The following is a 27147-nucleotide window of genomic DNA, read 5'->3' as shown; positions in this document are numbered from 1 at the left end:
TGCTATATTTGGTCAAACATTTAATTAACTCACCCCTAATGTCTTGGCAGGGCCAAACCAAGTGATTTCGAGGTCTTTATACAGCCTGCGGGCCGGCCAGACATTCTCCAACCCTGCTCTAAGGGAATAAGGAGTACCTTGAAACTTTGGCATCAATGTTCTCACCAAAAGGAAAATATCCCTGACCAATTCCCCATCTATGTACAACCTTTTTGAGTACCAGTCCCATAGCAAAAGGGTGGGAAAGAAGAATGAGCACAGAATAGAGATTTCCCTTTTATACATATTGCAACAAGTTCTCCATAAAACATTCATCTGAAATAAATTAAAAAGTCCTCTTGCCACTCCCTCCAAACATAAAAAGGAGCCTGTACCATGGCCCCAACCCAGGCCACTCAAGGCCCTGATTGTCCATGAAAGGAAATTAAGGATTGAGGGGCCCGAAGCCTGAGACAGGAGGGATATTCCCCTCCTCTGAAGTATCCAACAAGAAAGGCGAGGTGACAGCATGGGCCTGGGAGATGGCAGCCAACTCCTTGAGAAACTCCGGGAAAATGACTGCACAGTAGACAGCATTCTTGACTCGCAGAGCCTCACCCTGGCGTTCAGTGGTCCCGCCCCGGGGAGGTAGAACCGGAGTGGAAGCCCCGGGGGAGCCCCCACCTAGGCCAAGTCCTGTGCTGTCTCTCCCAGGCTGATGAACCAACTGCGCCGCCTGCCGGGCCCTGGTTGGACTGTGTGCATGTCGCAGGAGCAACTCCCCCAATGATGGCCTCCGGCTCTTCACTGCAAATAAACAGAGTGAAGGTGCAGAGGTCAGGCACACTCTCTAGGTCTAAGAGCTGAAATTTCCCACCCCTCCTAGGGACTTCTCAACTAGGACTCTAACTAACACCAAAATGCTGCCTGACCAACCTTCTTCCCTCTATCCAGCCTCCCCACCCAGCAAACCATCCTCAGTCTTCCCAGTCAGTTAACACTTCAGCCACTTCACTCCCAGCCAAGATCCCTTCCTTTTCCATGACCCTTCACCCTGAGGGATTCTCTTACCTCTCCTCTTTCCAATGACTATTCTACCATCACCAAGCTGCTTCTCCTCAGTCCATAACATGGCTTTACATCATACTTCCTATCACCCTCCTGAACTAGTCAACCACTTCCACCTTCCCCTGTCTATCTCACCTGACCCACATCCTTTCTCCTTCAATACCCACAGACGCTACCTATGCAACCATATAGTTTAGCGACTTTATCATTTCTGTCATACTCCACCATCTATCCAAGATCTGCTCTCCTGTGCCACTTCACCTTCTACCAGTCCCTCTCCTATATTCGCCAAAGCCACCTTCCCACTGGTTGTGGCCACACAGCTTCATGTCAGCTTAAACTCAAATAAGCCACTTATAATATTGACTTCTTTCCTCTAATTCTCTGTCTAGACTCCTGGCTGTGGATCTACGTCCATATCTAGGGCCTAACTCTAAGCATCTAGTCTCTAGATCATGATATGGTTCGCTTTCTCTGCCTCTAATTTTGAGTGATGCTGGAAGATTTATTAAATTTGGCATTCAGAACCCTTCACCACACAACCAGGCCTACACTCCTCCAACCTCCTCTCAAAACTCTCTAGACCCCCACCCTGCTTTTGCATCCACACCTAGCTGCTCTTCCTGGAACCCTCCAAGCTCTTGGCATGCTTCTGTAGCCCCCTCCACCTTAATTTTGCCCTCTCTAGTTTTCATCCTTGAATTAATTTCACTATCTCCACCTCTGAAAAATCCGCTCTGATTTGCCCTCCACTGATTTCCCACTTCATTGCCCTAATCACATTGTATTAATAACTTGCTTACATGTCATACACTAATCTGTGAGCTTAAGGGCTTGGACTCTGTCTCATTTACCTTTGTATCACTGGCCCTGTCACAGAGAACACAGTACTAGGAATGTGGAAGGAAGAAATATGCACAGCACTAGACCATCAGGAAATCATGCTAAAGAACTTCACTGGGTCTTCACAACTGTGTAATAACCCTTCTGGTACTCTCTAACCACTCCATGCACTTTTTTCCTTAAGCCCCACTTGACATCTGCACTCTTGGTCTTGGCATATTATTTTGTCTCCTATTTTGAGTAACAAAGGGTGACTTTAATACCCTAACTTTCCCTTCCACACTTCACAATCCCTTTGATACATATCATTTCCTCCTTTCAAATTGTCCTCATTTGCCTCAAAGGAGGAAAAAACCTTTTCCTATCCAAAGTTAATCCTTTCTGCTGCTCTGGATCACACCACCTTTGAGACCTTGCTCCCCTGGTTATGAGATTCCTCTAGTCTCTCTCTCCCTTCTTCTCTCTCCAGACTGTTAGCTCTCTGAAGGCAAAGATCTCATCTGGTCCCTCCCTGAGTCCCCTGTACCAAAGATAATATATAACACATATGCCAAGTGCTCAGATATTTGTTGATGAAAGATTTAAATTTAAAATGTCATGGTCATGTATAACTCGTTCCTGCTTCCTTATACTTCACAACCACTCACCAAATTCTGTGGTTATTTCCAGCCCATTTCCACCTTATCAAATTCTTCCTTTCTATTTCCACTACTCAAACCTTTAAGTCCTAAATACATTTTCTCCTACCTCCAATTCACCTAGCACTTACCTCTCCACTCCCAGATCTAAGACCCTCCAACGGTTTCTCACAGCCTAAAACCTCACAACTTCTACACAGCCCAACTTCTACTCTGAGAACCTTCTGCTCTAGTCAAAGCTTTCCAGCCTTACTACCAGCTGTTCCACCACCTTCCAAATCCCCTGCTCCAACTAAGTAGTTCATGCTGTTCCCTAAACAGAGGAATAAGGCCATCCCAATCCTTGCCTACCCAAATCCAAGAGCAAGAGAGCAGATATCAAATGGGCTTAAGGAAAAAAGTACATGGAGTGGTTACAGAGTACCATCATGCCCATGTCAAATGCCACATCCTTTACAAAGCTGTAACAATATCTAACCTAGAGACTACTCTGTCCCCTTACCTGTCCCCAACTACCAGAGCAGTTCTTGCTGGTACTGCTGATTTGGCTCTTAGTGGACAGAACTGTATCCTGATAAGAAGCCTGAGAACAAACACCAAGACTCCATTTTCTGCCAGTTCCCAGTTCCCAGCACAAAGCTTCACTCTTAATAAGTGTTCACTTGACCTAGGTTAACTAGCTGTGTAGGGAGGCTCGGGAGAGAGGTGATGGAATAGGCCTTACCTAGAGAATCAGAGCGGCGAGGAGTAGGTCCTGCTGCAGGGCCCTCAGCCCAGTCCAACTTGCCACGAGCAATGAGGTACTTCTTGGCTTTGGAGAGCAGTGCTGGGAAGTCCTCCTGGGAGGCCGCAAAGCTCTCAATCTTATTCTTCACGGAGCCCAAAACCTACAAAGCACAACTTCATGACATTTCTGGGTAGCGCTAGACTGACAGTCCTTTCTAGAAACACTGGGCCTGTTCCCAGCCCCCCAGGGCCACTCCAGCTGCGGGCCTGGCCCACCATGGAGCCTGGACGCACCCATGCATGCATGCATCGCACACCTGCAGCAGGGACTTGACACTGGGCTGGAAGACCATGTTGGTGTTGAGCAGGAAAGAGCGGAGCAGGGGCTGGGGGTGACAGGCCAGCTGGGCCACCAGCCCCGTCAGCAGGAAGTTGACATAGACGGAGTTCTGCAGCATGTTCTCAAGTTTGGCAAAGAGCACAGCCATGAAGGGGCCTGGGGGAGGTGGGCACAAGGATAAAGGCCTGAACACAATGCACATTGCAAGCATTCCTCCCCAAAACAAGAGACCCCCGACTCGATGGTAATTATTTGTATGTCAGTCTTTGGGTATGTTTAAATATCCTGTGACCACCTATTCTGGAGAAGATAAAATGGCAGACACCACATGGACGCACAAGAGTCCAGATACTAGTTTTACACTTGAGCTGAAGAGCCAGATCATAGGCTCTGGAGTCAGAGAGAGCTGGTTTCAAATTTCAGCTTTATCCTTTAATAGTTATTGGATGAATCAAAACTCTCCAAGCATAGTTTCCTACTTGGTAAAATAAGAAAATATACCTACTTACAAAGTTATTAAGAGGATGAAAAGGAGACTAGCATCTAAAGCATTTAGCCTAAAATATAGCAAATTGTAAGTATTCAATAATAACTATAAGCTACATAACATTTCACAGGTCTTTTTAAGAGCTTCATCTAAGAGGCAAAAAAAGAAGAAAGAATGAGAAAGTGAGTAGAACCAAAAGAAATCAGGTTACACACAAAACAGAAGATAACACTAGACTTGGGTCAAAAAGAAAGCAAGAAAGTATAACAAAGGCAAACAAGGTGACTATATAGGCCAACTTAAAGTGGGGGAGAAACGTTTGGAGGACCAGAGAAGAAATCAGCTCTTTTTAGGAGCTCGGAATCAAGAAGGTGGAAAAGAATCTGTAGAAAAAAAGAGCTTGAGAATTGAGAGCCAGAGAAAACCAAGTCAGGGCAGCCTCTTTGGTAGGGCAGAGAATTGCAGAAGGGATTAGATTGTTCCACTGGGAGAACTGGCCTCAATGAGCCCCAGCATGAGCACTCCAGACCATCACAGTCTGTCTGACCAGGGATCTATGGGGGAAAGAAAGTGTACCTAAAAATTGTACTATGAATCGAAACAGAATAACAATGAAGGGCAAGAGGCAGTGAAGCCTGGGAAATATTCTAGAATGTTCTCCACTTCAGATGCACATAACTAGCCTTAGCTCCAAAACAACTCTATCTTAGCAGGGTCCTAAGATAACACATAACTATGTCCTTCTGTTCCTCTCGCTTCCTGGTACTTTCTTACAAGAGAAAATTCAAAAAGCTCAGATGAGTTTACAAAGTAAGAGGATATAGCTTCAATTAATGCTTCAAAAATGTGGTAAAATCTGCATGCCACCTTCTAGTGGTACTGAGCAGAAAGTAGCAAAGACTAAATAAATAACTGAAAAGATACAGTTTCTGAAACCTGCAAGAGGGAGTCATCATGAATCCCTGATGCTGTGCAAACAGGATGGCAATACATCTCAGGCCCAGTCAGAACAGGTACTGATCAAGGCATGACAACTAGACTACAAACAACCAGAGACGGGTGGTTGCCTTGGTCAACCAATATCTGCCATGCACTTGCCCTGGCCAGTGTGGCTCAGTTGGTTAGGCATCATCCCATGGATCAAGAGGTCGTGGGTTTGATTCCCAGTCAGGGCACATACCTAGCTTGTGGGTTCGATCTTAATGGGGGCGCATACACCACAGCACGTACAAGAAGCAACCGATGTTTCTCACATCAATGCTTCTCTCTCTTCTCTTTCTCTTTCTCTCTTTCTCTCTCTCTCTCTCTCTCTCTCTCTCTCTCTCTCTCTCTCTCTCCCCCCCCCCTTTTTAAAATCAATGAAGCATGTCCTCGAGATATAGATATAGATATATATATATATATATATATATATATATATATATATATCTGCTATGGACTCAAGAGATGATAATCATACTTAAAAGCTACCACCTGCTGAGTTCTAACAATGTATCAGCATCGTAGTAAGTGATTTGCATGCATCCATGGGACCTTAATTCAAGGTATGTCTAGTCCAAAGCACTACACTGCTTCCCAGAGGCGGATTTTGCTTCACTTTTCTTCCCCCTCACATAGGGTATGGAGTAAGAATAAGAACCAGCTGAGGGCTGGGCTGGGTAGAACTGGCTCTCAAACAAAAACAAAGAGGAGTTAGCCTAGCCATTCAGGTCAGGTCTAGCTCCAAGGGCATCCTGCAGAGATCAAAAGAACTCAGCGAAGGAGCTCAGGGCCACACTTCCGTCATCTGCCCTAAAGAGGTATTTTATTATTTGCTTCATTCCTCATTACTAATCATAAATCTTTAAATCTTATTAGACAGTAATGGCAACCAACAAGGTACAAGGACAGGGAACAGGAGAAACTTGAAATTGAGTCCTTCTGAGAAGAGGCTGGGAGAAAGGAGGCCAGGGCTGGGTAGGGGAAGAACACCAGAAGATCCTGGGCCACAGAAGAGCTGACAGGAGAGCTAAGACCCAGATACCTGGTGGGGACAGCATGATTTACAGATAGGTGCCTCATATACAAGACAGCAGGTATGTCTTCCACATGGTTCCGATATATTGCTGATTCACCAGAAAGCACCAAACAGAGAATATCCTGATCACAAATCCCAGGAAATAGCCAGAGTGGGGAAGAGGAGCAACATGCACATAGGACAGACATACAAGGCTCAGACATAAGTCAATACTCAAAACAGCACAAGCATGGAAGATGTACACGCAGACATAAAGACACAAGAATGACGTAATATGAATCTGGAAGGAATGCAAGCAAAATGGATGAGGAGCTAGGCAAGTACACAGAAATGACATGGCCAAGAAATCTCAGAAACCAGCATAAACACTTCAAAAACATGCAGAGTACACAAAGGAGAAGGCTTAGGGTAAGTAGCTTACCAGTGAAGGGCTGGCTTGGCAGCGGGTTGAGAGTCCGCAAAGGGCTGTTGAGGAAGGGGCAAGGGGGCTCAGGGGGGCAGGTGAAGCTTGCATAGGCCTCCTCCTCCTCAAGAGGTAGTGGAGGCTCTAGGGGAGGCTCTGAGCCGGCCCCCCCATTACTCAATGCCACCTCCAGATCCCGGAGCTCCTGCCCAAAGCCCTCTAGTCCTGCCATGCCCTCAGAGGGGCCCTCTAGCAGGTCCCCTGCTCCCTCCTGTGGCACCCGACGAACTTTCTTGGCCCCCTCAGGCCATGGTCCTGGCATCCCATTGAGCTGAAGAGGAGGCAGGTGGCCAGGGCCCTCCCCTGCACCCCCAGCCAGTCTCCCACTCCCCAGCTCCTCCTCCTCCCCTTCTCCCACATTGTCCTTGTCCTCCTCAGGCAGTAAGCTGCGTTTCTTAGTCCGGGAGCCAGCAGGACTGGGCTCAGGAGGAGGCCGCTCGCCATCATAGGGAGCAGACCAGGTACGGCAAGCTCGGACACAGCGGTCCACGCCACGGCGTGCCTCACGCAAGTACTCCAGGTAATTGTCTTCCAGTTCACCAGGCTCCTCTGCAGGGCTTGGCCTTCGGCCAGGGCTAGAGGCCGGGGATGAAGCAAGCCCTGGTGAGCGAGGGGCTGGGGCTGGGGTCTCAGAGCCACCTAAACTCTGCTGTCGCAGGAAGAGAGCCAGACGAGATGGCGTGGAGGGCCGGGGTACTGTCACCACAGAAGAGGAATCAACACTTGGGCTTCCAGGGCCTAAAGATGGGAAAAAGACATAAGAGGGATCGAAGAGACAGAGGTCCAGGAAGAAGGATGAGACATCTAGGGAAACTGAGAGAGAAGGTAACAAGGCAGCAGAAACATGGTACAATTCAGACAGCTAACTCTCCACCCTCCAAATAAAGCTTTCCTCATCCATCACTCCATCTCACCACCACCAATACTAAAGAAAAAATGGAAACAGAAAGAATACTGGACTAGAGAGGAACAACTTTACTCCGAAGCTAAATTTCTTTGATGAAGTTAAGGATCCACCCTGCAAGACCCCTCATTAACTTCCTCAAAGATGGAATGCCACTCATGGCCACCTCCCTAACCCCCCTTCTTAAGCTCCCCCAGAATCCAGGCCATACCCGTGATGTCCTCCCTTCTCCCTGACTCTCTGCTAGGCCCACCTCGTGCCCACGAGGCATGCTCTGGACGGGGTGGGCTGGGGGCACAGTGCCGACAACAGCGTGGGATTAGGGAGAGAAACTTGTCTGCTGCTCGACCATATAGATCCACATCACGTACAGCTGGCTTCTGGCTCAGCATCACATGGTTACATGGGACAAGATACCTAGGAAAGACAGAGAAAAAGGACACAGAATAAATCAGAAAGGAAGGACAGGGTTTTGGAAAACATCAGGCAGGCCATTGGAATTGCCTCCAAGAGGAAACACATGAGCAACCCCTATTTAACCCATCACCCCAGCAATGCACAAGGCCCTGAGGGTTCAGGATCAGCCATCCCTCAGCCCTGACTGCACAGGTACCTGAGAACCAGCTGCAGCAGGACATCCTCACAGCTGAGGTTCAGTAGGGTCCTGAAGAGACTGAGAGAGACCATGCAGAGCTGGAGGGGTGGGAGAGGAGGGAGGGAGTCACCATAATAGCTCTCTACCCTCCAAGATGTTTACCAAATGGGAACCCTCCCAGCCCCTGGCCCAACCAACCGCTCCTAAAACAACGTGCACAGGGCCTAGCATATAAAAGTCATTCAATAAATGACCAAATAATGTTTGTGGGCAAGACTTCACTATTAATAGATAGGAATGAACCATTTGTCAAGGTCAATGTATTTCTATAGACCATACACATATCAGCAAACTCTCTAGCTATATTCACCAGTCAGCAGAGATTCCAGCAATATTTAAATGGAATAAATATCCATGAAAAGAGACCCTAGGAAATACCAAAACTGAATGAGTAACAAGATACAACAGCAACATGATAACTAGGTGAATACCTGTCAGCAGAGACTGTAGCAGCACAGTAACTGAATGCCTACCAATAAGAAAACAGAGGGAACCTGGAAAAATACCAGCTGGGATGTGGGCGGGGCTGTGAACAGGCGGCTGAGTCACCTCTCCAACACCAATGTTATCTCTCAGAAGGTAGGCTAAAGAAAAGCTGGAGGGCAGCTGACAGGAAAAGGAAAAAATAGGTAGGTCCAGAATAGGGGAAAGCTTTTTATTTTAGAAAAGTAAGGGAAGAGAACAGACACATGTAAATTCTCCCTCATTCTGAATCCCCACGCGCTTTCTATAAAATTCCCTTATAGCAAGTATGTCAGACACCTTGAGTTCCCTAAAGACAACTATTGGGTCTCAGTCTAGGACAGTGGTCGGCAAACCGCGGCTCACGAGCCACATGGGGCTCTCTGGCCCCTTGAGTGTGGCTCTTCCACAAAATACCACATTTTTAGCAAAGGCCAGCTTAGGAGTACCCTAATTAAGTTAATAACAATGTACCTACCTATATAGTTTAAGTTTTAAAAATTTGGCTCTCAAAAGAAATTTCAATCGTTGTACTGTTGATATTTGGCTCTGTTGACTAATGAGTTTGCTGACCACTGGTCTAGGGCACTAAATGCACAGTCCAGGTGCTCATCATTTACTAAATGAGAACTAAAAGGCAGCTACATTTTGGACAGCATGGTTGTCTAAATGACAATTTTAACTGGCAATGAAAATATTGAGACTCACTGGAAGGTCCTAATCATCATAACCTGCAAATATTTTACCTTACATGCAGAAGGGACTTTGCAGATATGACTAAGGTAACAGAATTTGACATGGGAAAATAATCCTGGCTTATCAAAGTGGGCTCAATCAAATCACACAAGTAAGCAAAGAACCTTTTCCTGCTAGGTTCAAAAAAAAAAAAAGGGAAGAGAGATCTGAAACATGAGAGTGACTCAATCCATCATGGATGACTTTGAAGATGGAAGAAAAGGGCCCTAAGCCAAGAACTGGTGGGCCTCTAGCAGACAGCCAGCAAGAAAACAGATCTCAATCATATCACTACAATGAAATAAATTCTACCAAAAAGCCAAATGCGCAAGAATCTTCTCCTAGAGCCTCCAGAAAGGAATGCAGCACCCCCAACACTGACCTTAGCCTGGAGAGATTGTGTCAAACATATGGCCTACAGAACTGTACAATAATAAATTTATGTTGTTTTAAGTCACTATGTTTGTGGTAATTTGTTATTACAGCAATAAAAAACTAGTGCAAATAGGCACACAGGCTGGCTAGTGAGTATGATTTACTTTAAGCCACAAAAGAGGCTGCAGAAGTTAGAAAGTCCGGCCAACAGAATCAAACTTTAAAGGCCAAACAACAGAAAGGAAAGATCTGCATGACCAACACAGGCATCCTGAAATCAGAAGAGATCTGGTTCCTCTAAGAACCAGGAACCAAGAGGAAATCCCCAAGAACATAAAAGGTTCCTCAGAACAGGGGACCAAATGTGAGACCAATAGAAACATATGCTAAAGACAATGAGGGAGAATCAAAGAAGTTAAGATTAAGACAAAAAAGCAAGATGGGTAGAGGCCAGCACAGAAGAAAAAAAAAAAAAATGACAAGAAGGAAATCAACTGTCCCAAAACATAAACAGTATATTCCTTGAGGTCAAACATAAGCATAGTGAGAAATAAAATTTTTTATATCTTTGTAAAATTAAAGTTTTGACATCTATTTTCTTGGTTTATACCAATAATTCTTAACCATAACATGTATAATAATTACTTTTTGGAACCTTTTTAAAAATACACGTTGTAGGCCTACTCCCAAAGATTATAACCCAAGAGATCTAAGGCAGAGCTTAGAACCTGTTGTAGTTATTGTCATTTTCAAATTTGGAAGTATATACTTGATTCAAAACACTGGTCTGATCAGAATGAGATTCGAATATCTCACATATACTCTAACTTAGCTATTCAGAAACCTCACCTATACAAAACATATCTATCTGGGAACCTCACCTACCTGGAACCCTACTATCTAGTACCTCAATTATCTAGAACAGTTTTCTAGAACCCTTCATGATCCAAGAACTTCTGTTTTAAACACAAGGACCCAGGGAACTCCAATTATTTGTAATTAAAGGAAACCAAAATGATTGCAGAGCCAAAATAAATGCCATAAAGTCCATGGTTAAACTAATGATTTACTCCCCAAGAAAGACTTCAGGTCTTTATCACTTGGAAACTATTTGCTCCTGTTTTATATACATTTCTATTGGTTAAAATACAAACTTGTTATCATGGTCTACAAGGCCATACATGATCTGAACCCTGCCTACTTCTCTACTTTCATCTCATTCCCTTCTTTCTCTTGCTCACTACACCTTCAGTCACACTGGTCCTTCATTTCCTCAAATACATTAAGCTCTTCCCCATTCGTTGTCCTTTGCATGTTGCTCCCTCTGCCTAGACCAGTGGTCAGCAAACTGTGGCTCGCGAGCCACATGCGGCTCTTTGGCCCCTTGAGTGTGGCTCTTCCACAAAATACCACGTGTGGGCGCGCACGTACAGTGTGATTGAAACTTTGGGCCCATGTGCAGAAGTCTACTACCGGTTTTCGGCTCTCAAAAGAAATTTCAATCGTTGTACTGTTGATATTTGGCTCTGTTGACTAATGAGTTTGCTGACCACTGGCCTAGACTATTCTTCCATTTGCTCTTCAATAAGCTACCTCCCTCATGATCTTTAAGTCTTAGCTCAATCTCACCTCCTCAGAAAGGTTTTTTTTGTGTGACTTTTTTTTTTTTACCACCATCTTATTTTATAAGCACCCTGTTTGCTTTTTCATTACAATGACTACAATGTTCAATTATTTCAGTAATGTGTTTGCTTATCTATCTCCTCTATACAGGAAGCACCATGAAGTCAGCATCCTTGTCTATCTAATATACCATTATATACTCAATACCATAGAACAGCATGGCACATAGTGAACAATCATGTTCAAGAGGAAGTAATGTAAGTAGATAGATGGGTGTGTACCCCAAGTTATAGCAGCTCAAATGCAGCAAATCCAAAGGGAGAAAAAGATAAGCATGCCAGTAGCAGCTGGCCAGCTATCAAAGCAGACACAAAACCTGAAAATGCAATCTTAAGTCACCCAAAACAGGCCACAGAACACTACACGACTATTTCATATCAACGATGTATCATGTCAATGATACATCAACAAGTGTAGCACAATGGCAAAACCTAGAGCCATGATGAGCACCCAAAGTCATCCAGAGAAGGAAATTGTGTTCCAGAGTCATAAATTACAAACGCAGGGAGGCAGATTAAAATCTGTACCAAAATGGTTAAAAGTTAAATACTAGAAAGTAAATGCTGTCAACTTTAAAGTGATTACTGGAGACAAAGGCCAAAGAAGGGCAGTGACACCCGCCCAGAACACAGGTCAGAGAGAGAAGATGGCTCACCCAAGTAAGCCAGGACAGAGGAAGGGGCCATACCCGGGAGTTGCTGCCAATTCGGGCAACGAGGGTGTCAAGGATGGTGTGGGTGTCATGCCGGTGTAACAGCAGGAATCGCAGGAAGGTACGGAGCAAGGCAGGCTCTGAAATACTCCGTAGGAAAAGTTCCAGGTAGGCGGTACTGGCGATCATCTCCTCCACAGAGGTCTGGATGAAGGGAGGGAAAGTTTGGAAATTTAGGGCTTCCCTGCACATATACTGGAGTCATTTCCTGAGTTTTAAGGAGGAACTAGGAGCAGACAGGGAAAAGGAGATTAGTACCTAGACCACTGTTTCCCACATTCGTCCTGGCATTGAAGTTGCCACCCATCAGCCTAATCCCCTATTCTGTCTTGCTACCCATGACTCTCACCTTGTGCAGGGCAGGGCCCATGACAGGTACCAGGAACCCATTATGGATATAATCAACCAGCTGCTTCTGTACCAGAGGGTGAGCCACCTACAGGGGTACAAGAAAGAGGAAGGAGGATTGTGAGGGGGGCCACTGTCTGAAAGGGAATAGACAGGTACAGTAGGCACCCTACCTTCAAGATGACAGAACAGCAGAACTCCAGGGAATGCACCCCCTCCCACCCCATCTCCCCAGAATGTCCAAGAGCCAGGCCTCCTGAGAACCCCAGTCCCACCTGAATGACGGCATTGCAGAACTCTAGGGAACTCATGAAGAGCGCAAGGGCTGGCACTCCCAGCCAGTCCTCCCGTCGCAGACAGTGCCAGTCATCCCCTGGAACTTCAATCTTTCGGGGCAATGACGAGTACAGGGCACTCAGCCCTGTGGCCAGCACCTGGGGGCCATCCCCAAGAATAGGTTATCAAAGGCTCAGACAATATAAAAAAGGGGAACAGGGCAGCTACTAACCCAGAGTTTTGATTAGAATAAGGGAAAGGGATATGACCAGAGCAGGTATTTAGTTACCCAATGTTCCAAGACAACCTAGAAACACTGGCCCATGGAGAGCCTTAGTTCCTGCCCTGTGCACCTAAGCCATGTTTTCATCCCCACCCCAATTCCAGGCATTCCTTTCAAATCCAGGGGGTTGGTTCCTGAGGACAGTCCTGATACACAGACCTTCTACATCTCCTATCCAGTGCCCCCACACCATATCCTACCCCCCGTCCCAAAAGGTGCTGACCGGGCAGAAGTAAGAGTGATCTGCGATGTAGCGGCCCACGGTGGGGCTCCCAGCTGACAGAGCCATAAGCAGGAGTAGGGCATCTCGGGCCTGCTGGCCCAGGGTGCCCTCTCGATGGACGAAGGGAACAAGGCGAGAGAAGAGGAGAAGACGAGGGGCAGCTCCAGGCTCAGGAGGTGGCTGCAGGAAGAACTCAAGCAATGAAGGCTCCCGGGCCAGACACACACACAGCTGGCTGAGAAGTAGCACCAGGCCGTCATCCAGTGCTGGGCTACTGGGCACAGGGCGGCCACAGGCATCCAGCAAGGTCAGCAGAGCCTCACGAACTGGACCATGCCGCAAGAGTGGCTGGCGAGCTTCGCTCACCAGCATCTCAAATAATTTCAGTTGCTCAGCCCGCCGTTCCTCAACCCCATCCCCAAGCTCATCCCATTGAAGCTGCCATGCCAATACACGGGTTAGCAGATCCTCGCGCAGAGCAAACTCCAGCAGGGGCCCAGGGGCATTGGGGGCTGAAGGGACTGCATGATCCTCTGCCAGCAGCGTCAACATCTGGTAAGTATGGTTGCGCACAGCACTGAGATCATCTGCACCCCCAGGAGCTACCCGAGGGCCTTGTCGCTCCAGGATTCGCACCACCTGGGGACACAGGACAGAAGATAGAGGGAATCTAAGATGATAGGGTAACTAAATGACACACTGAGAGAACAAAGAAAGTTAGGAGGACTCAGGAAGCCAACAGACTAGGCGCTCTGGCATATAGTCTCCTACCTGGGACCAGTGATTCTTGAAGACCATAAGGCAGGTCTCAGGGTCAGCCACGACAGGGGTCTGCAGACTGGCCCCTTGAGGTACACGGTGCCCAGGGCCCCGGGAGGCCAGTCTGCTCAGCCAGTTCATCCTCTCCATGAGGCCAGCTGGGCAGGGCCAGCGGCCAGAGGACCACACTCTGAGAATTTGCCAGCTGGAGGCTTTCTCCACTTGTGTTTCCAGTCAGCTTCATCTGGTCTATAGGAGCCAGTAGCTGGCCATGGAGCCAGAAGATATACCAGGCTCCAAGTGACAAGCCCAGAGGTTGCTGACCAGTCCAGACTTGCAAATCTAATTCAAAAAGAGAGAATGGAAAAGATCAACAGAAGTTTGCCACTCTCCTCTACCCAGCAGGAAGAACTCAGAGCCACCACTCCACTGAAAATTCCACACACGCACATCATCAGCATCTTAAACTTACCAAGTCTAAAACAAAACTCATTTCTACCACTAAACCTATTATTCCCCCAGCCTCCCCTATCTCAATAAATAGCAACATTGTCACCTACATGCTCAAGCCGAAATCCTGAATATCATCCTCATTTCTTTCCCTTCTAATATCCAGTTCATCATCAAACCCTATCATCTCTATCCTCAAAACACATCTCACTACAATAGCTTCCAATCTGGCATCCATACTTCCAGTCTTGCCCGAGAGTCTATTCTACACACAGCCAGCACAGTGATATTCTTAAAACCTAAATAATATCTCTCCTCTGCTGAATATCCTTCAATAATTTCCTATCACACTAGTAACTATCCAATTTCCTTACCTTGGCCTATAGGGCCCTATATAATCTAATCTGTGCAATCTCCTACCATCCTCCTCCTCACTCATGCTTTACTCACACAGGCCTTTTTGAATACTTCCCCATTCCCTCTGCCTGATGAGCTCTTCTCCTAATCTTTCACGTTACTCGGTTCTTTACAAATGCCATCTCCTAGGAGAGGCCTTATTCAATAATTTTATCTAAATAGCACATCTTCCCACCTTCACTCTAGCTTCCTGATCCTACTTTCTTCTTAGCAGTTTTCACTACATGAAATTATCTATCATCCCACTAGAATGTAAGTTCACAGAGGGCATAGTTTATCTGTTTTATTTAAAGTTGTATCCTCAGTGCCTCAAGACTCAATATTTGTTAAATGTATGAATGTGTAAGTGAATGAAGTAGTAAATGAATGAATGAACAATCAAGAAATCCAGTCCTCTGACTACAACCCTCTGATACTGTTGAGGAATAAACTTTGTTCTGCCTATCACAGTTCCCTCCCTAGAAGCCTACCCAGTAGGAAATGGACAAATAGACCCTTAAATGTCTGAATACTCTTAAAAGGTGGAAATGCAGAGCCAACTGAAAGAGCAGAACTATTTTAATTCTACCAAGGAACACAGGGACACACTCCCATATACACACATATTCCCCACTCTTGTCAGATACATCCAACACTCACTCTTGGGGACATGACATGGCACCTTCACTAAAGAAAAGGAAAAAGTGCCAAAACCGGTTTGGCTCAGTGGATAGAGCGTCGGCCTGCGGACTGAAGGGTCCCGGGTTCGATTCCGGTCGGGGGCATGTGCCTTGGTTGCGGGCACATCCCCGGTGGGGGGTGTGCAGGAGGCAGCTGATTGATGTTTCTCTATCATCGATGTTTCTGACTCTCTATCCCTCTCTCTTCCTCTCTGTAAAAAAATCAATAAAAGATATTAAAAAAAGAAAGAAAGAAAGAAAAGGAAAAAGTAACAAAATAGTTGGTGGCTCACAGTTCCTTCTCCATCACACCCACCACCACCCCTGAGCAGTATTGTCTCTCAAGAAAGTAAAAACTTCAGAGGAAAGGTGTGGTTCAGTTGTCCTTCCTCTTTATACTCAACAAGAGCTGAAGAAACCCAGAGACCTGGCAACAGCCCCACATTGCGATCCTCTTCAACCCAGATATTCTCTCTCATCATCACCAGCTCACAAATAAAGGAATGTAGCAAATATGCTTAAGGAAGCCTTCTACAGAACAGGAGACAGTTTATATAAAGGGTGGGACCAATCCTAAATAGCAAACAAGATTAACTCAATGTATAACCACACTGATAAAGTACTGGGCAGTGTTCTGCAGAAGCACTGGAAATAGAAAAATGGATAAAAAATGCTGGGGGAGCATAAATAAAAACTCTAGTAAATATTATAAACAGAGGGACTTACAAAAGTGCCGGGGGGTGGGGGGGGGGGGTGGCCATAAAGGGAAGCAACTAATTCTTCCTAGGAGGTTGCAAGATTTCAGAAAGGTGTTATCTAACTTAAATCTTTTAACAACAGATACTGGCCACAAAGAGAGCAGAGGGAAAGAAAGGCCTTCTTCATATTAAAAACAGTATGTAAAAAAATATGGCACTATAAAAGAGCATAACGAATTAAAAGAACAGTTGCAAATTTGGATGGCTTACAGATTATCTAGAGAAGAGAGATACAATATTGAGTTGAAGGGTAAATATGGGTGAAGGTTATAAATATCATAGAATATCATGTTAAGGAGTTTGGGTTTTATCTATGGACACCCTAGAAACAAAGGAGGTTTTTAAACAAGGAAATAACAAGATCAAATTTGCCTTTAAAAATAAGCCAGATAGCAGTATAAGGTGGAGCAGAAAGACAGATGGCAGTGGACAATTTATAATCTGTTTCAACAGTCTGTTTTAACCCATTGTATGCCATAAGCATCTAAAGACGCAAGCGGCGGATCTTCCCCACACGCCACACACGTCTATTAAAAAAAAAAAAAATGTTTTCCCTAAGTGACAGCCCTGACCAACTTTAAAATCATTTTTCGTGAGAATTTTCAGCTGAAAATACATTACAATTTCAGCTGAATTGTGAGTAATGTATTTATTTTTATAATATTCATTGCAAATTGATTTTAATTAAATTCAAAATATCATGGTGTGTGGGGATGGTTTCCGTTTTGGACACATGGCAGTTAACTGGTTAAAGAAAAAAAATGGCATGAACTAATGTGGTAAGTTCAAGATTAGCAAAGAAAAGGTAAATCTGAGATTCACCTCTATCTTAGCATGTCATATACTGAATTTATACCTATAATATCTCTGCCATTAATAGCAAACTCCTTAACAAAAGTGACCATATCATTCATTCTTCCCTGAAACTCAGTGGCAACATAGTGCCTGGCATTCAAAAATGCTTGTGGAACTGAATGATGAATTAAAAATAATTATAACAGCTAACATATACTGAGTACTTACTTTGAGTCAGGCTCTATTCTAAGCACTACATGTATATAGTACCTCATTTAAACCTAGGTGTACTATTATCTCCATTTTAGACATGATGAAATCAAAGCCTAGAAAGGTTAAATAAATTGTCAAAGCGAGCCAGCTAGTAAGTGCAAGACTGGGATGCATACACAGGAAATCTGCCTCCAGCTTTAACTTATTCATGAAATAAAAGCAACATGACATGGCAAACAAATGGAAGATAAGAGAAGGCCTGAATATGAAGTATAGGAGACTCAGTAAAAGATAATGCCATTAACAAACTAGGAATATATAACAAAGGGAATTGTGTTTCAAAAAAGAGAATGAGTACAGTTTTGACATACCTATAGGATATCCATCATGTCCAGGATTTAGTAAAGTAAAGGAGGAGGATTCTTTAAAGAAAACTGTGAAAGTAATCAGAAATGGAAGGAGAAATCCAAGAAACAGTGGTAATCTAGAAATCAAGGGTAAAAAAAAAAAAAATGTTTCAAGGAACTGGTGTTTTTCCCATAGTCTACAGAGAGATTAAGTAGAATGAAGATTGAAAATGGTCAGTTGGTTTTAGCAATCGCAGTTTAGCTAAACTTAGGAAAGTAAATGGTTAAAGAATGACTAGGAGCCAAAGATGAGTAAGATGCAATTTCAGGAAATTTAGTAATACTAGGAAGGATGAAAATAGGGCAATAGTTTAAAGAAGCTGGGAGGGAGGGTAGGGGGTTAAGAGGAAGAGTTATTATTGTTTGGTTTAATTTGGTTTGGTTTGGTTTGGTTTGGTGTGGTTTGGTTTGGTGTGGTTTGGTTTTAGATGGGGAGCCTCAAAGATATTTATCAAATGAGGAAAAGAAATCTGAAGAAAGTAACAGGTTATGAAGTAAATAAGGTGAGAATAACTGAACAAAAAATAAGGTATAGGATTGGTCTGAGAAAAAGAGGTATACTACTTTCTCTAAGAAAGGAGATCAACAATAATAAAGAATGGGTGCCACTTTAGGTAAATAAAAAATCTGAAACAGAGAAGCTAATATCTACCACTACCTCCTCCACCCAACCTTTTCTCCAAGAGAGTGGGGGTGAGGGAGAAGAGAAGGGGTGAGAAAGTGTTAGAGCCACAGAATGGATGCTCAGTCTTTCACACATGGTTTCCTATAAACCATCAAATACAGTCATTCAAACTAGTAACTATCAGCAGCAGGAACATACCAGAAAAGGACTTGCCCATCTTCCCAAATACTTACCGTCCCACGTAGGCATGGGTTGGAGAAGGCAAAGACTATAGCCGAGAATCTTTTTAACAAGTCTCCTGTTACTAGCCTTACTAGCCCTCTCACTGTTATTAGCCCTGAAATACTGTATTATCTCTACTGAATTCCTTAAACTGCCCCTATCTCCGTAAATATCATCCCTTTATTAATTTTTTCCAAACCCATTTGTGTTATCTGCTACCTAAAAAATCCCTGACTGAGACAAGAGTATTATTGTTTACAGACTGCTTTCTCAATCACATCTCATTTGAGGACTGAAAACAAATAGAGGTCAAAGCTCAAGAAAGAGAAACAAAAAGAAGTAGGTAAAGCATGAGTTCTGGAGTCCCTCAAAGGCTTGAATCTCAGTCCACATTTTCCAGCTAAGTGACCTTAAATAATCACTTCACACAATGGAACCTCAGTTTTCTCATCTATAAGTTTCTGATGAAATAAATAAGATAACCTATGTAGCACTCCAGGCATAAAGCAGGGGCTCTGTAAAAGACATTTATCTTTCTCCACTTCCTGCTCCTGATCCTGTCTCACCAAGGTGCCCTCATCTCTGACTGAAAGACCTAACCTGTGCTGGAATATCCATTCTCACAACCTCACACATACCCTAGTGAGCCGAAGAAAGGCCAAGCATCCAGTCTCAGCAAAGTAAGGCAGTAACATGTCCCAAACTAAACTGCTTCCAGCTTCTAGAACTCAGTTCCAAAAATTAACAAACCCACTTTGCAATATACTTGGGGTGCCCACTTCTGCTCCACTGCTCAACTAACAAAGGGCACTGCTTACAGGCCCAAGGGGGACTGGCCTCCTGTACCTTTCCTCAGCCCCACCCCATCTCTTTACAAAGACCTCAAGGACAAGAGCCAGGCTGGAATCAGGGTCCCAGAACCTAAAAGCCAACACTTAACCTGGGCCCTGTTCATCTACTGCAGAAACACAAGAAATCATAGCTTGGTGTCCCTTATCCCCTAGTTAGACTTCCTCACTCCCTGTTAACCCTGCAAAGTTCAGAATAAGACAAAGAGAATTGTGAAATCACCACTCTATTACAGACTTACCTTCAGGTTCCAGCCACAAAGAAAAAAGGGGAAGAAGGAGATGATCTTTCAAACCCACAAATAGCCAAAGTCCGGCACTCTTCTTAGGGCCCAAAACACTCAGCAAGTGTTCAGCAACCACAGAACAGCAAGCACGGGGCAGGAAGTGGCTCGGCCTCACTTATGAAACTTTGCCCTGGGAGAGGCAAAGAGGAAAAGGGAGCTGGGGGCAGGGATACACCTGCCAACATGTACAGCATACAGGAAGGGACCAGAATGGCCTTCTAACAACAGGTCAATAAAATCCTAAGGCTCCTCTCCCCGCAATGGCGCTTCCTAGGCAAGATGACTGATACTGATACAATAGGTATGGATGGGCTATTATCCTAAATAGTGAAAGTAGCAAGACCGGATTAAAACCTAATAGGAATAAGGGGGTAGGGAGAATGGGGGAAGATCTACTTCAAAGATGCCTACCAACCTAGAGCTCAGCTTACGTTTCTTGTCTATCCCTCTGCCTATATGTGTAAAACAAATGGGCTATCAGTATATGGTCCTTACTTACTACCTCCTCTCCCCAGTACCTCTGCTTCTCACAGGGAATCCTCTCATCTGACTCCAGCAAAGCCCTTATAACTCACAACATGAATCATATCTTAACTTCCATTTGTAACAGTGAATCCCCATGTCTCACATGGTTATCTCTACCCATGGTGGGTATGTGTGCCAAAGAGTGTCAAAAAAAAGGTAAGGGTGAACTAGATCTTAAAAATGAGGAAAGTTCACTGAGCAGAGAAGAAAAAGCATTCCTAGTAGAGGAAGCAGCTATTACAAAGATTTCAAGGCTCAAAAAAGTAACAAATTTGTTAAGGAACTGTGAACAATTCATTCAAGCTAGAACACAGAGTAGGGAGTGGCAGGAGATGAGGCTGGAGAGGTGAGTTCAGGCCAAATGATGCATTTTAAAGAATTTGGATGTTGTCCTACAGTACACAAAGAGCCAAAAGTTTTTAAGCTGAGGAGTTCCATGATCAGATTTGTATTTTTAGAAAGATCGTTCTAGGGATAGGGACAGACTAGAAAAAATCAAGTTTAAAGGCAGGAGATTGTTGGGGGTAAAACGTCTGGATGAGAGATAAGGAGGAAGTAAACTAACGCTTTAACAGTAAATTTATAGCAATGGAAATGAAGAGAAAAGAAATAACAGAGAATCAAATGTATTAAGATTTCAGTGGCTGATTAAATGCAAGGACTCAAGGAACAGAAATAATGGAAGATGACACCGAAGTCTGGATTGAGATGGGGCCTACAGTGCAAAAGCAGGCTTTCAAGAGCAAAGACAATTTCTGTTTTGGACATGTTAAATTTGAGATACCTTTGGAGATATATAGATCACTGAATATATATAATTGGAATATAGGGAGAGACTGAGACTACATACAGAGAAGTAATCACCTCGTGATATATTTTTTATTTCATATTCTCTCTCTAAATTGAAATTATTTTTTCATGTGTCTAACTTTCCCAATCAGATTGAGAATTCCTTGAGACCTCAGAGGACCATGTTATTTATCTTATGATCTCATAAAAGGTGAGCATCACACAGGCAGACTATATGCTAAATAAATATTTGCTGAATGAATAAATAAATATATGAATGAATGAATTTGTTCTCGCAGCACTTGGAAGAATGCCTGGCACTAGCAGATGTGAAATAAATGGTTACACACAACATGTTTCTATCTCTACATTCTCATCCTCATCTATGTTTCACCTTCCCAGATCTACCACTGAGCTGTATGCCATAAGTCAAAATCCATTATACTTAATGTACTACTATTCAACAAAGAGTTTGTATAGCAAATAATAAGCTTACCAAACCCAGTGCTTTCTCCAAAATAATCAAGAACTTGGACAGTCCCAAAGAACCCTCTGACACGTGACTTGACTCATCCTACCACTATCAAAATGTGATCCAGGTATTATACATACCTCTTCCTATGTCATTGCCACAATTTAAGCAGAACCCTCATTCCTATGTCACCCTCAAGCTATCTTTCATCTTTTAGAAATAGAACAATTGCAAATCATAAAAAATGCTTTCTGCCAGTATAATGCCCTCCATGTCATCACAACCCTTCCTATACACCATTTGTCTTTTAGTCCACATCACCTTCACTCTCTATTACAAACTTTCTTTCTCCAAGTCACTCTTACTCTCAGAAGACCAAATTTGGGTTCAGCTTTGACATTTTATCACTAGGTGACCTCTGGCTTTCTAATTTGATTCCTCATCTATAAAATAAGAATTCCTGCCCTTGCCTACTTCACAAGGTATCTATGTAAATCCAGTAAAATTTGAGATTGCTATGTGAAGTATAATACTGGTTCAAATGTCAGAAGTTATATAGAATTACTATATAAAGACATGCTTCCTCAACATAATACAACAGCCTCATCATCATCACTCTAAATTTCTGGAATTCACTAACCAGTAGAAATAATTTTTTATTAAAATATAGGGCTGCTAATTTTTATTTTGGCTAATAAGACCATTTTTTTAAACCCACCATCTACTATCACCATTATTTCATTAGTGGGAGAGCACTTTAACACCAAAAGAATAGAAATAATTATCTCAGAATAAATTTCTTTATGAAAAACTCATGTTTCCTATGTAGTCTTTCTCTCCTTCCACCTTGGATGGATGAAAACTTTATCATGGACTGGCAAAATCCTTGGCCAAATGTTTAGGAATCACTGCTCTAAATCCTGTTATGATACATATAGGTTCTACTAGAGGCCCAGTGCATGAAATTCATGCACTCGGGGGGAGGGTTCCCCTCACCCCAGCCTGCGCCCCTCTCACAGTCCAGGACCCCCAGGGGTCCTTAGCGCTGCCACAGAGGCAGGAGAGGCTCCTGCCACCGCCGCTGCACTCACCAGCCGTGAACCCAGCTTCTGGCTGAGTGGCGCTCCCCCTGTGGGAGCACACTGACCACCAGGGGGCAGCTCCTGCATTGAGCATCTGTCCCCTGGTGGTCAGTGCACATCATAGCGACTGGTCATTCTGCCGTTCGGTTGATTTGCATATTAGCCTTTTATTATATAGGATAGGGTTCTGACTGTCCAGTGGGCAGGTTGCCAAAGGTTCCACCAGCACGTTTAGCACCAGAGAGAAGCAATGAAAACATACCATGGGACAGAATAGTAGTTGGTTCTGATGCTGAGAATCTGGAACAGAATGGGAACTTGGGCTGCCCCCAATTCTCAGAGAAGGGTCTAGACAGGAAAGGCCTAGCTCCGCCTTTGTGGTAGACTGTCAGCACAGAGGAAAATTTATTGGTGTGAAAGTGGCTATTATCACTGAGTGCCAACCCAGCTTTCCAGAACTTTCAAGTTTTTCATGGGCATGTGGGTTGGCAGGAAGATAGGAAACCTGTAAAATACTAATAAAGTGAAACCAGCATCCAGTTGACGAAGAAAGAACAAATTGCAAAGGTACAGAAGAAAATTCGGGGGGTTGAGGGAAGGAGAAGAAACGTTCAATATCTTGAAAGTGGTGGTGATTTCACAGATGTAAACATGTCAAAGTGTATCACACATGTACATTTTAAATATGAGCAGTTTACTATACCTAAACTTTACCTCAATCGTTTTTGTTTTCATTTACCTGTAAGAATATGAGAGCAAAGGCTTCTGAATGGGAGCCTAAATATAGTGCTGTGTGCAACAAACCATGTGATTTCCATGAAAGTAGAATTAGTGACCAAACTTGGTTAATCCAATCTATACGACAACCATCAAAGCCCCATTGCTCAGCACAGGTGAGGAGCAGCAGCGTAAGGTTGTCCAGAAGCAGGTGGAGAGAAAATATAGGCAAAAATAGCCCCAAAAAAATCCCATGAGAGGGACCATCTTCAAGTTTGCAGTCCCAAGGAGGAACCGGGGGAACGGGTCCCAGTGATTACTCTGTTGAAGACTAAGACAAAAAAATAAAATTAAAAAATTTCATAGTTACTATCAACCCATGATGCCTTTTTTTTTTTTTTTTTTTTTTTGGTCCTCCGAAATGTGTAGGGCCCATGGGAGCAGAAGTGCCAGATGCACACCCCTTACACCTAAGCTGTCCTACTCAGGCTAGAACTACCGCTCTCACTGGCCGGGGCAGTCCACTGCAGCAGCCTCAGAACCAAGCTCTCACCCTTATCCAAACCTCACAACCCTGCCCTTCCTCCCATGCCCTACCCTCAACTCCCTCACCAAATCACTACCAGCCCACCTTCGCCCTTTCCTCTCCCCCTCCCCGCACCGGCCTTACCCCCGCACTCGGGTCCCGGGGCGTCCCTCACCCCTGCCCACAGGAGTCCCAGCCCCTCCAGTTCACAAGTCCCTCCCACCTGGCCCTTCGGAAAGCGCCGCAGCCCCTCATCCAGGCCAGCTCCTTACCTGCGCACACACCCCTACCTCACCCGGCTCCCCTACCTGAGACACACACCCGGACGCTCGCCACACGCCAGCCCTCACCCTGTCCCTTCACAACCCGTACAGTCACCAAACCCGGGGCCGGGATGGCCAGTGCCTCATCCCCTCCCGCGCTCTCCGAGCCCTCCCACCCTCACTTACCGTTCACTCACGGAACCCGGACCTTGACCAGGCCCGATCGCCGCGGAACCGCTAGGTGAGTTCAGGCCGCCGCCATCGCTCTAGAGGCGCACCAGCCGCGCCCCGCCCCGCGCCCCACGCAATCCGCGCCCCCGCGCACCACACGTAACCGCCCAGAGACGCACGACTGGGCAGTGGCGTGCCAGCTCATTGGCTAGACCGGGGCCAAAGCCAGAGCGTCGATGCCTGTTTCCCGGCAACGGCCGAGCGCAGGGGCGGGGCCACCACGGCCTTCCGAGCGAGGAGCACCGCCTCTTCCCCCAGATCCCGCCCCTTCGTACTGTACGCCCCGCCCCTCAGGAGGACTCCGGCGTGTCACTGGGGAAGACCTCTGGGGAGGCGGAGGCCCAGGGGCTAGGGGCGGGGCCTGGAGGGTGCGGGGGAAGGTCGATCCAGTGGGCCGAAGGCGGGACTGACTTTAAGAGCCCGGAAAAGACCGGAGAGCGGGGGTTTAGGAGAGAGATGGGCTGTAAGAGACGAGCACGGAAGGGCCGGGACCACGGGTCCTGGGTGGTGCTTGGAGTGGAAGAGGGGGCGTGGAAGGGGCGGGGCTGGCACGAAAGGGCCGGTCTTGGGGGCGTGTCCGTGGGTGGGCGGGGCCTGTGGAAAAGCAGAGCCCTGGAAGGAGCTGACTGCTAATCGTCTGATTGTTTTTGCTCCGGTTGTGCGCCCGGCTTGGATGGTACCTGGGCGATGACCGCTCCTCTGGGCTACTCAGCACTTTGCTGCCCCGTGACACCTTGCGCACGGTCTTATTCAGTCACTCAGGAACACGGAATAAGCGCCTCCTTGTCAGGCGGGATGCCAGATCAATTAGAACCGGCCTCTGTCCTCCAGGACCTCAATCTTGTAATGAGACGATTGCAGCATAGAATAATAAGTGTCATGGAAGAACAGCACTTAGCATGGAGATTTGTGGGTGTAGAGGCTGAGGGGAAAGAAGAGCTCAGGAGGAGATAGTGTCTGAGCAATCTTGTGAAACGAGCAAGAGTAAGATAAACTAAGAGATACGGAAGTTTCAGATAAGGTCTGCAGTTTAGTTGCAAGTATCGTATCAATGTTAATTCCCTGTTTTTGAACATTGTACTCTGGTTATATAAGATGATAAGAGGAACGTGGGTAAGAAGTTTACAAGAACTTTCTGTGCTGTTTTTATAACTTTTCTGTAAGCCCAAAAATAGTTGAAAATAAAAAGTATTTTAAAAGCAGTGGAAGTTTCAGTTCAAAGGCACATACCAAGGCAAGGAAGAATGAACAACATGTCAGGGGTTGAAAGGCCAGAGATAGGAATTATAAGAGAAAAAGCAGATGGGGGGAAATAATTAGCTCAGATATAGACCCAGTGGGTGAAGGTGACTATGGGCTGGGCTATCCAAGCAGGGATATACAGTGAGCACTTAGTGGGATTGATAGGTCTGCAGCTAAGAGAGAGTTCTTAGAAGTCATTAGATGGAAAAGGAAGCCCTGTGGGTGACCGAGATTGGCCAGAGAGAGTTGGGAAGAAGAAAGGCCTCAGACAGAGTCCTAAAAACACCAACACAAGGAATGGGCAGAGAGGCTTATGGAAGAGACTAAGAAGAAATAAACAAAACCAAGAATTATGGAGTCACAGAGCCATGGGGGAAAAAAATTATTTCAAAAAACTAAAATAAAGTGTTGGAGATTATAGATGTTTCTTCCAAGAAATGCTCCAAAACCACAAATCTGATCACATCACTTAACTGTGCAGAACACTTCACAGGTTCCCCATTGCCTTTAGATAAAAACCCTAGGTTTATAATATGGCTGACAAAGCTCTTCCTGAGCCATCCTCTCTTCACCATTCAGCCTCATCTCACACTACTAGCCCCTCAAGTTCTCTTCAAAAAATAATTGCTGTTTCCCCAGTCACCCATGCTTTTTGAAGTCTCTTTGCCTTTTCACACACTATGCACTTTGCCTCTACTGCTTGTCACTCTCCCACCTCTATACCTAACTCCTGTTCATTCTGCAACACCCAGGCTCAGCTGGGAACCTTCCTATGTACTGCAATAGCCCTCTGAGTACCCACCTAATAGAGTACCCATCACATAGATAGATGTGTAATTACCTATCTATCCAACTATTTCCTCTACCAGACTATGAGTTTCTAGAGGGCAAGGATTGTTTCTCATTCACCATTTATCCCCAATACTTTGTATAATGTTGGTCAGGCACATAGCAGGTATTCTCATTCTGCCTTGTTGACTGAAAAACATAATAGTAGTAAAAGGGACATCAATTTGAAGAAGAAGTTTTAGGTTTTCTGTTTGTTTTGGTATGAGAGATTTAAGCATATTCACAGAGAGGAAAGTGAGAGTTGGAGCATCTAGAAAACACATCTAATAGCTGGTGGGATCAGGTAGTAGAGGTAACAAGAAGGGAATGGGGCAAAAAAAAACACCACAGGATGGCCCCTATCACCCTCATCCAGCAAGCATTAGGAAGGTGGAGGTGGTTGTAAGATAGGGTACAGAGAATGGAAACAGCTCACATCTGCTGTGATAGGTGTTTGTCCCTGGAGACTAGTCCAGCACCTAACACAAAAGGTCCACTGGGTAAATATTGTTAAATGGATCAATAATGAGGCCCAAGCAGGGAACTTGCACAAAGTAACACAGAATGAAAGCCTGAACCTACACTGTCACTAAAGTCTTCTGTCCAGAAGGCCCCTCTGTGGTCCAGCTTGGCGGTAGTGGTGGGAGGGAGGAGGGGAGCGAAAAGGCCCAGCCTCATCTCTGAGGCATGCACCCGCACCTTCTCCAGGGACCTCATTAGAGATGTTTAGCTGGGCAGGTGTAAACCCAGGCCCTGGGAGACAGGGCGGGGCGCTGGAGCCACACTGCCTCCACTCCTCCAGTAGAGCGGGCCCT

The 27147-nt window shown here is 45.1% G+C and overlaps 1 protein-coding gene across 4 annotated transcripts; it reads right to left on the bottom strand.

Annotated features, from left to right (window-relative positions):
• Nucleotides 1-263: 263 nt before the first annotated feature.
• Nucleotides 264-24331, bottom strand: FHIP1B (FHF complex subunit HOOK interacting protein 1B). Of its 4 annotated transcripts, XM_079787859.1 has the most exons (13): nt 24218-24290; nt 19613-19787; nt 13989-14318; nt 13218-13856; nt 12711-12869; nt 12437-12523; nt 12064-12231; nt 8079-8158; nt 7677-7882; nt 6520-7299; nt 3572-3750; nt 3253-3415; nt 264-786 (listed from the first exon to the last, which is right to left on the bottom strand). In XM_079787859.1, exons 3-13 carry the CDS (start codon nt 14124-14126, stop codon nt 425-427), a joined length of 2961 nt encoding a protein of 986 aa, XP_079643985.1. In that variant the 5' UTR covers nt 14127-14318; nt 19613-19787; nt 24218-24290; the 3' UTR covers nt 264-424. The 4 variants fall into 4 exon arrangements, with proteins under 4 accessions (XP_079643985.1, XP_079643984.1, XP_079643986.1 ...); XM_079787858.1 differs by lacking the exon at nt 19613-19787 and having other exon boundaries at nt 24218-24331; XM_079787860.1 differs by lacking the exon at nt 19613-19787 and having other exon boundaries at nt 7719-7882; nt 24218-24331.
• Between the last annotated feature and the right edge of the window lie 2816 nt (nt 24332-27147).

Source organism: Cnephaeus nilssonii, assembly GCF_951640355.1.
Source record: "Cnephaeus nilssonii genome assembly, chromosome: 13".
Taxonomy (NCBI): domain Eukaryota; kingdom Metazoa; phylum Chordata; class Mammalia; order Chiroptera; family Vespertilionidae; genus Cnephaeus; species Cnephaeus nilssonii.
The sequence above is the reverse complement of the archived record's forward strand: the minus strand, read 5'-3'. Positions and strand labels throughout refer to the sequence as shown.

Bases quoted from the DNA above. Each gene is read 5' to 3' on its own strand.
- FHIP1B (XM_079787858.1), bottom strand. From the start codon at position 14,126: ATGGAGAGGATGAACTGGCTGAGCAGACTGGCCTCCCGGGGCCCTGGG. The intron at 12,870-13,217 runs GTCAGCACCTTT...GATGGCCCCCAG, and splicing joins ATCACTCTTACTTCTGCCCG to GTGCTGGCCACAGGGCTGAG. The intron at 7,883-8,078 runs GTACCTGTGCAG...TGTCTTTCCTAG, and splicing joins CTGCTGCAGCTGGTTCTCAG to GTATCTTGTCCCATGTAACC.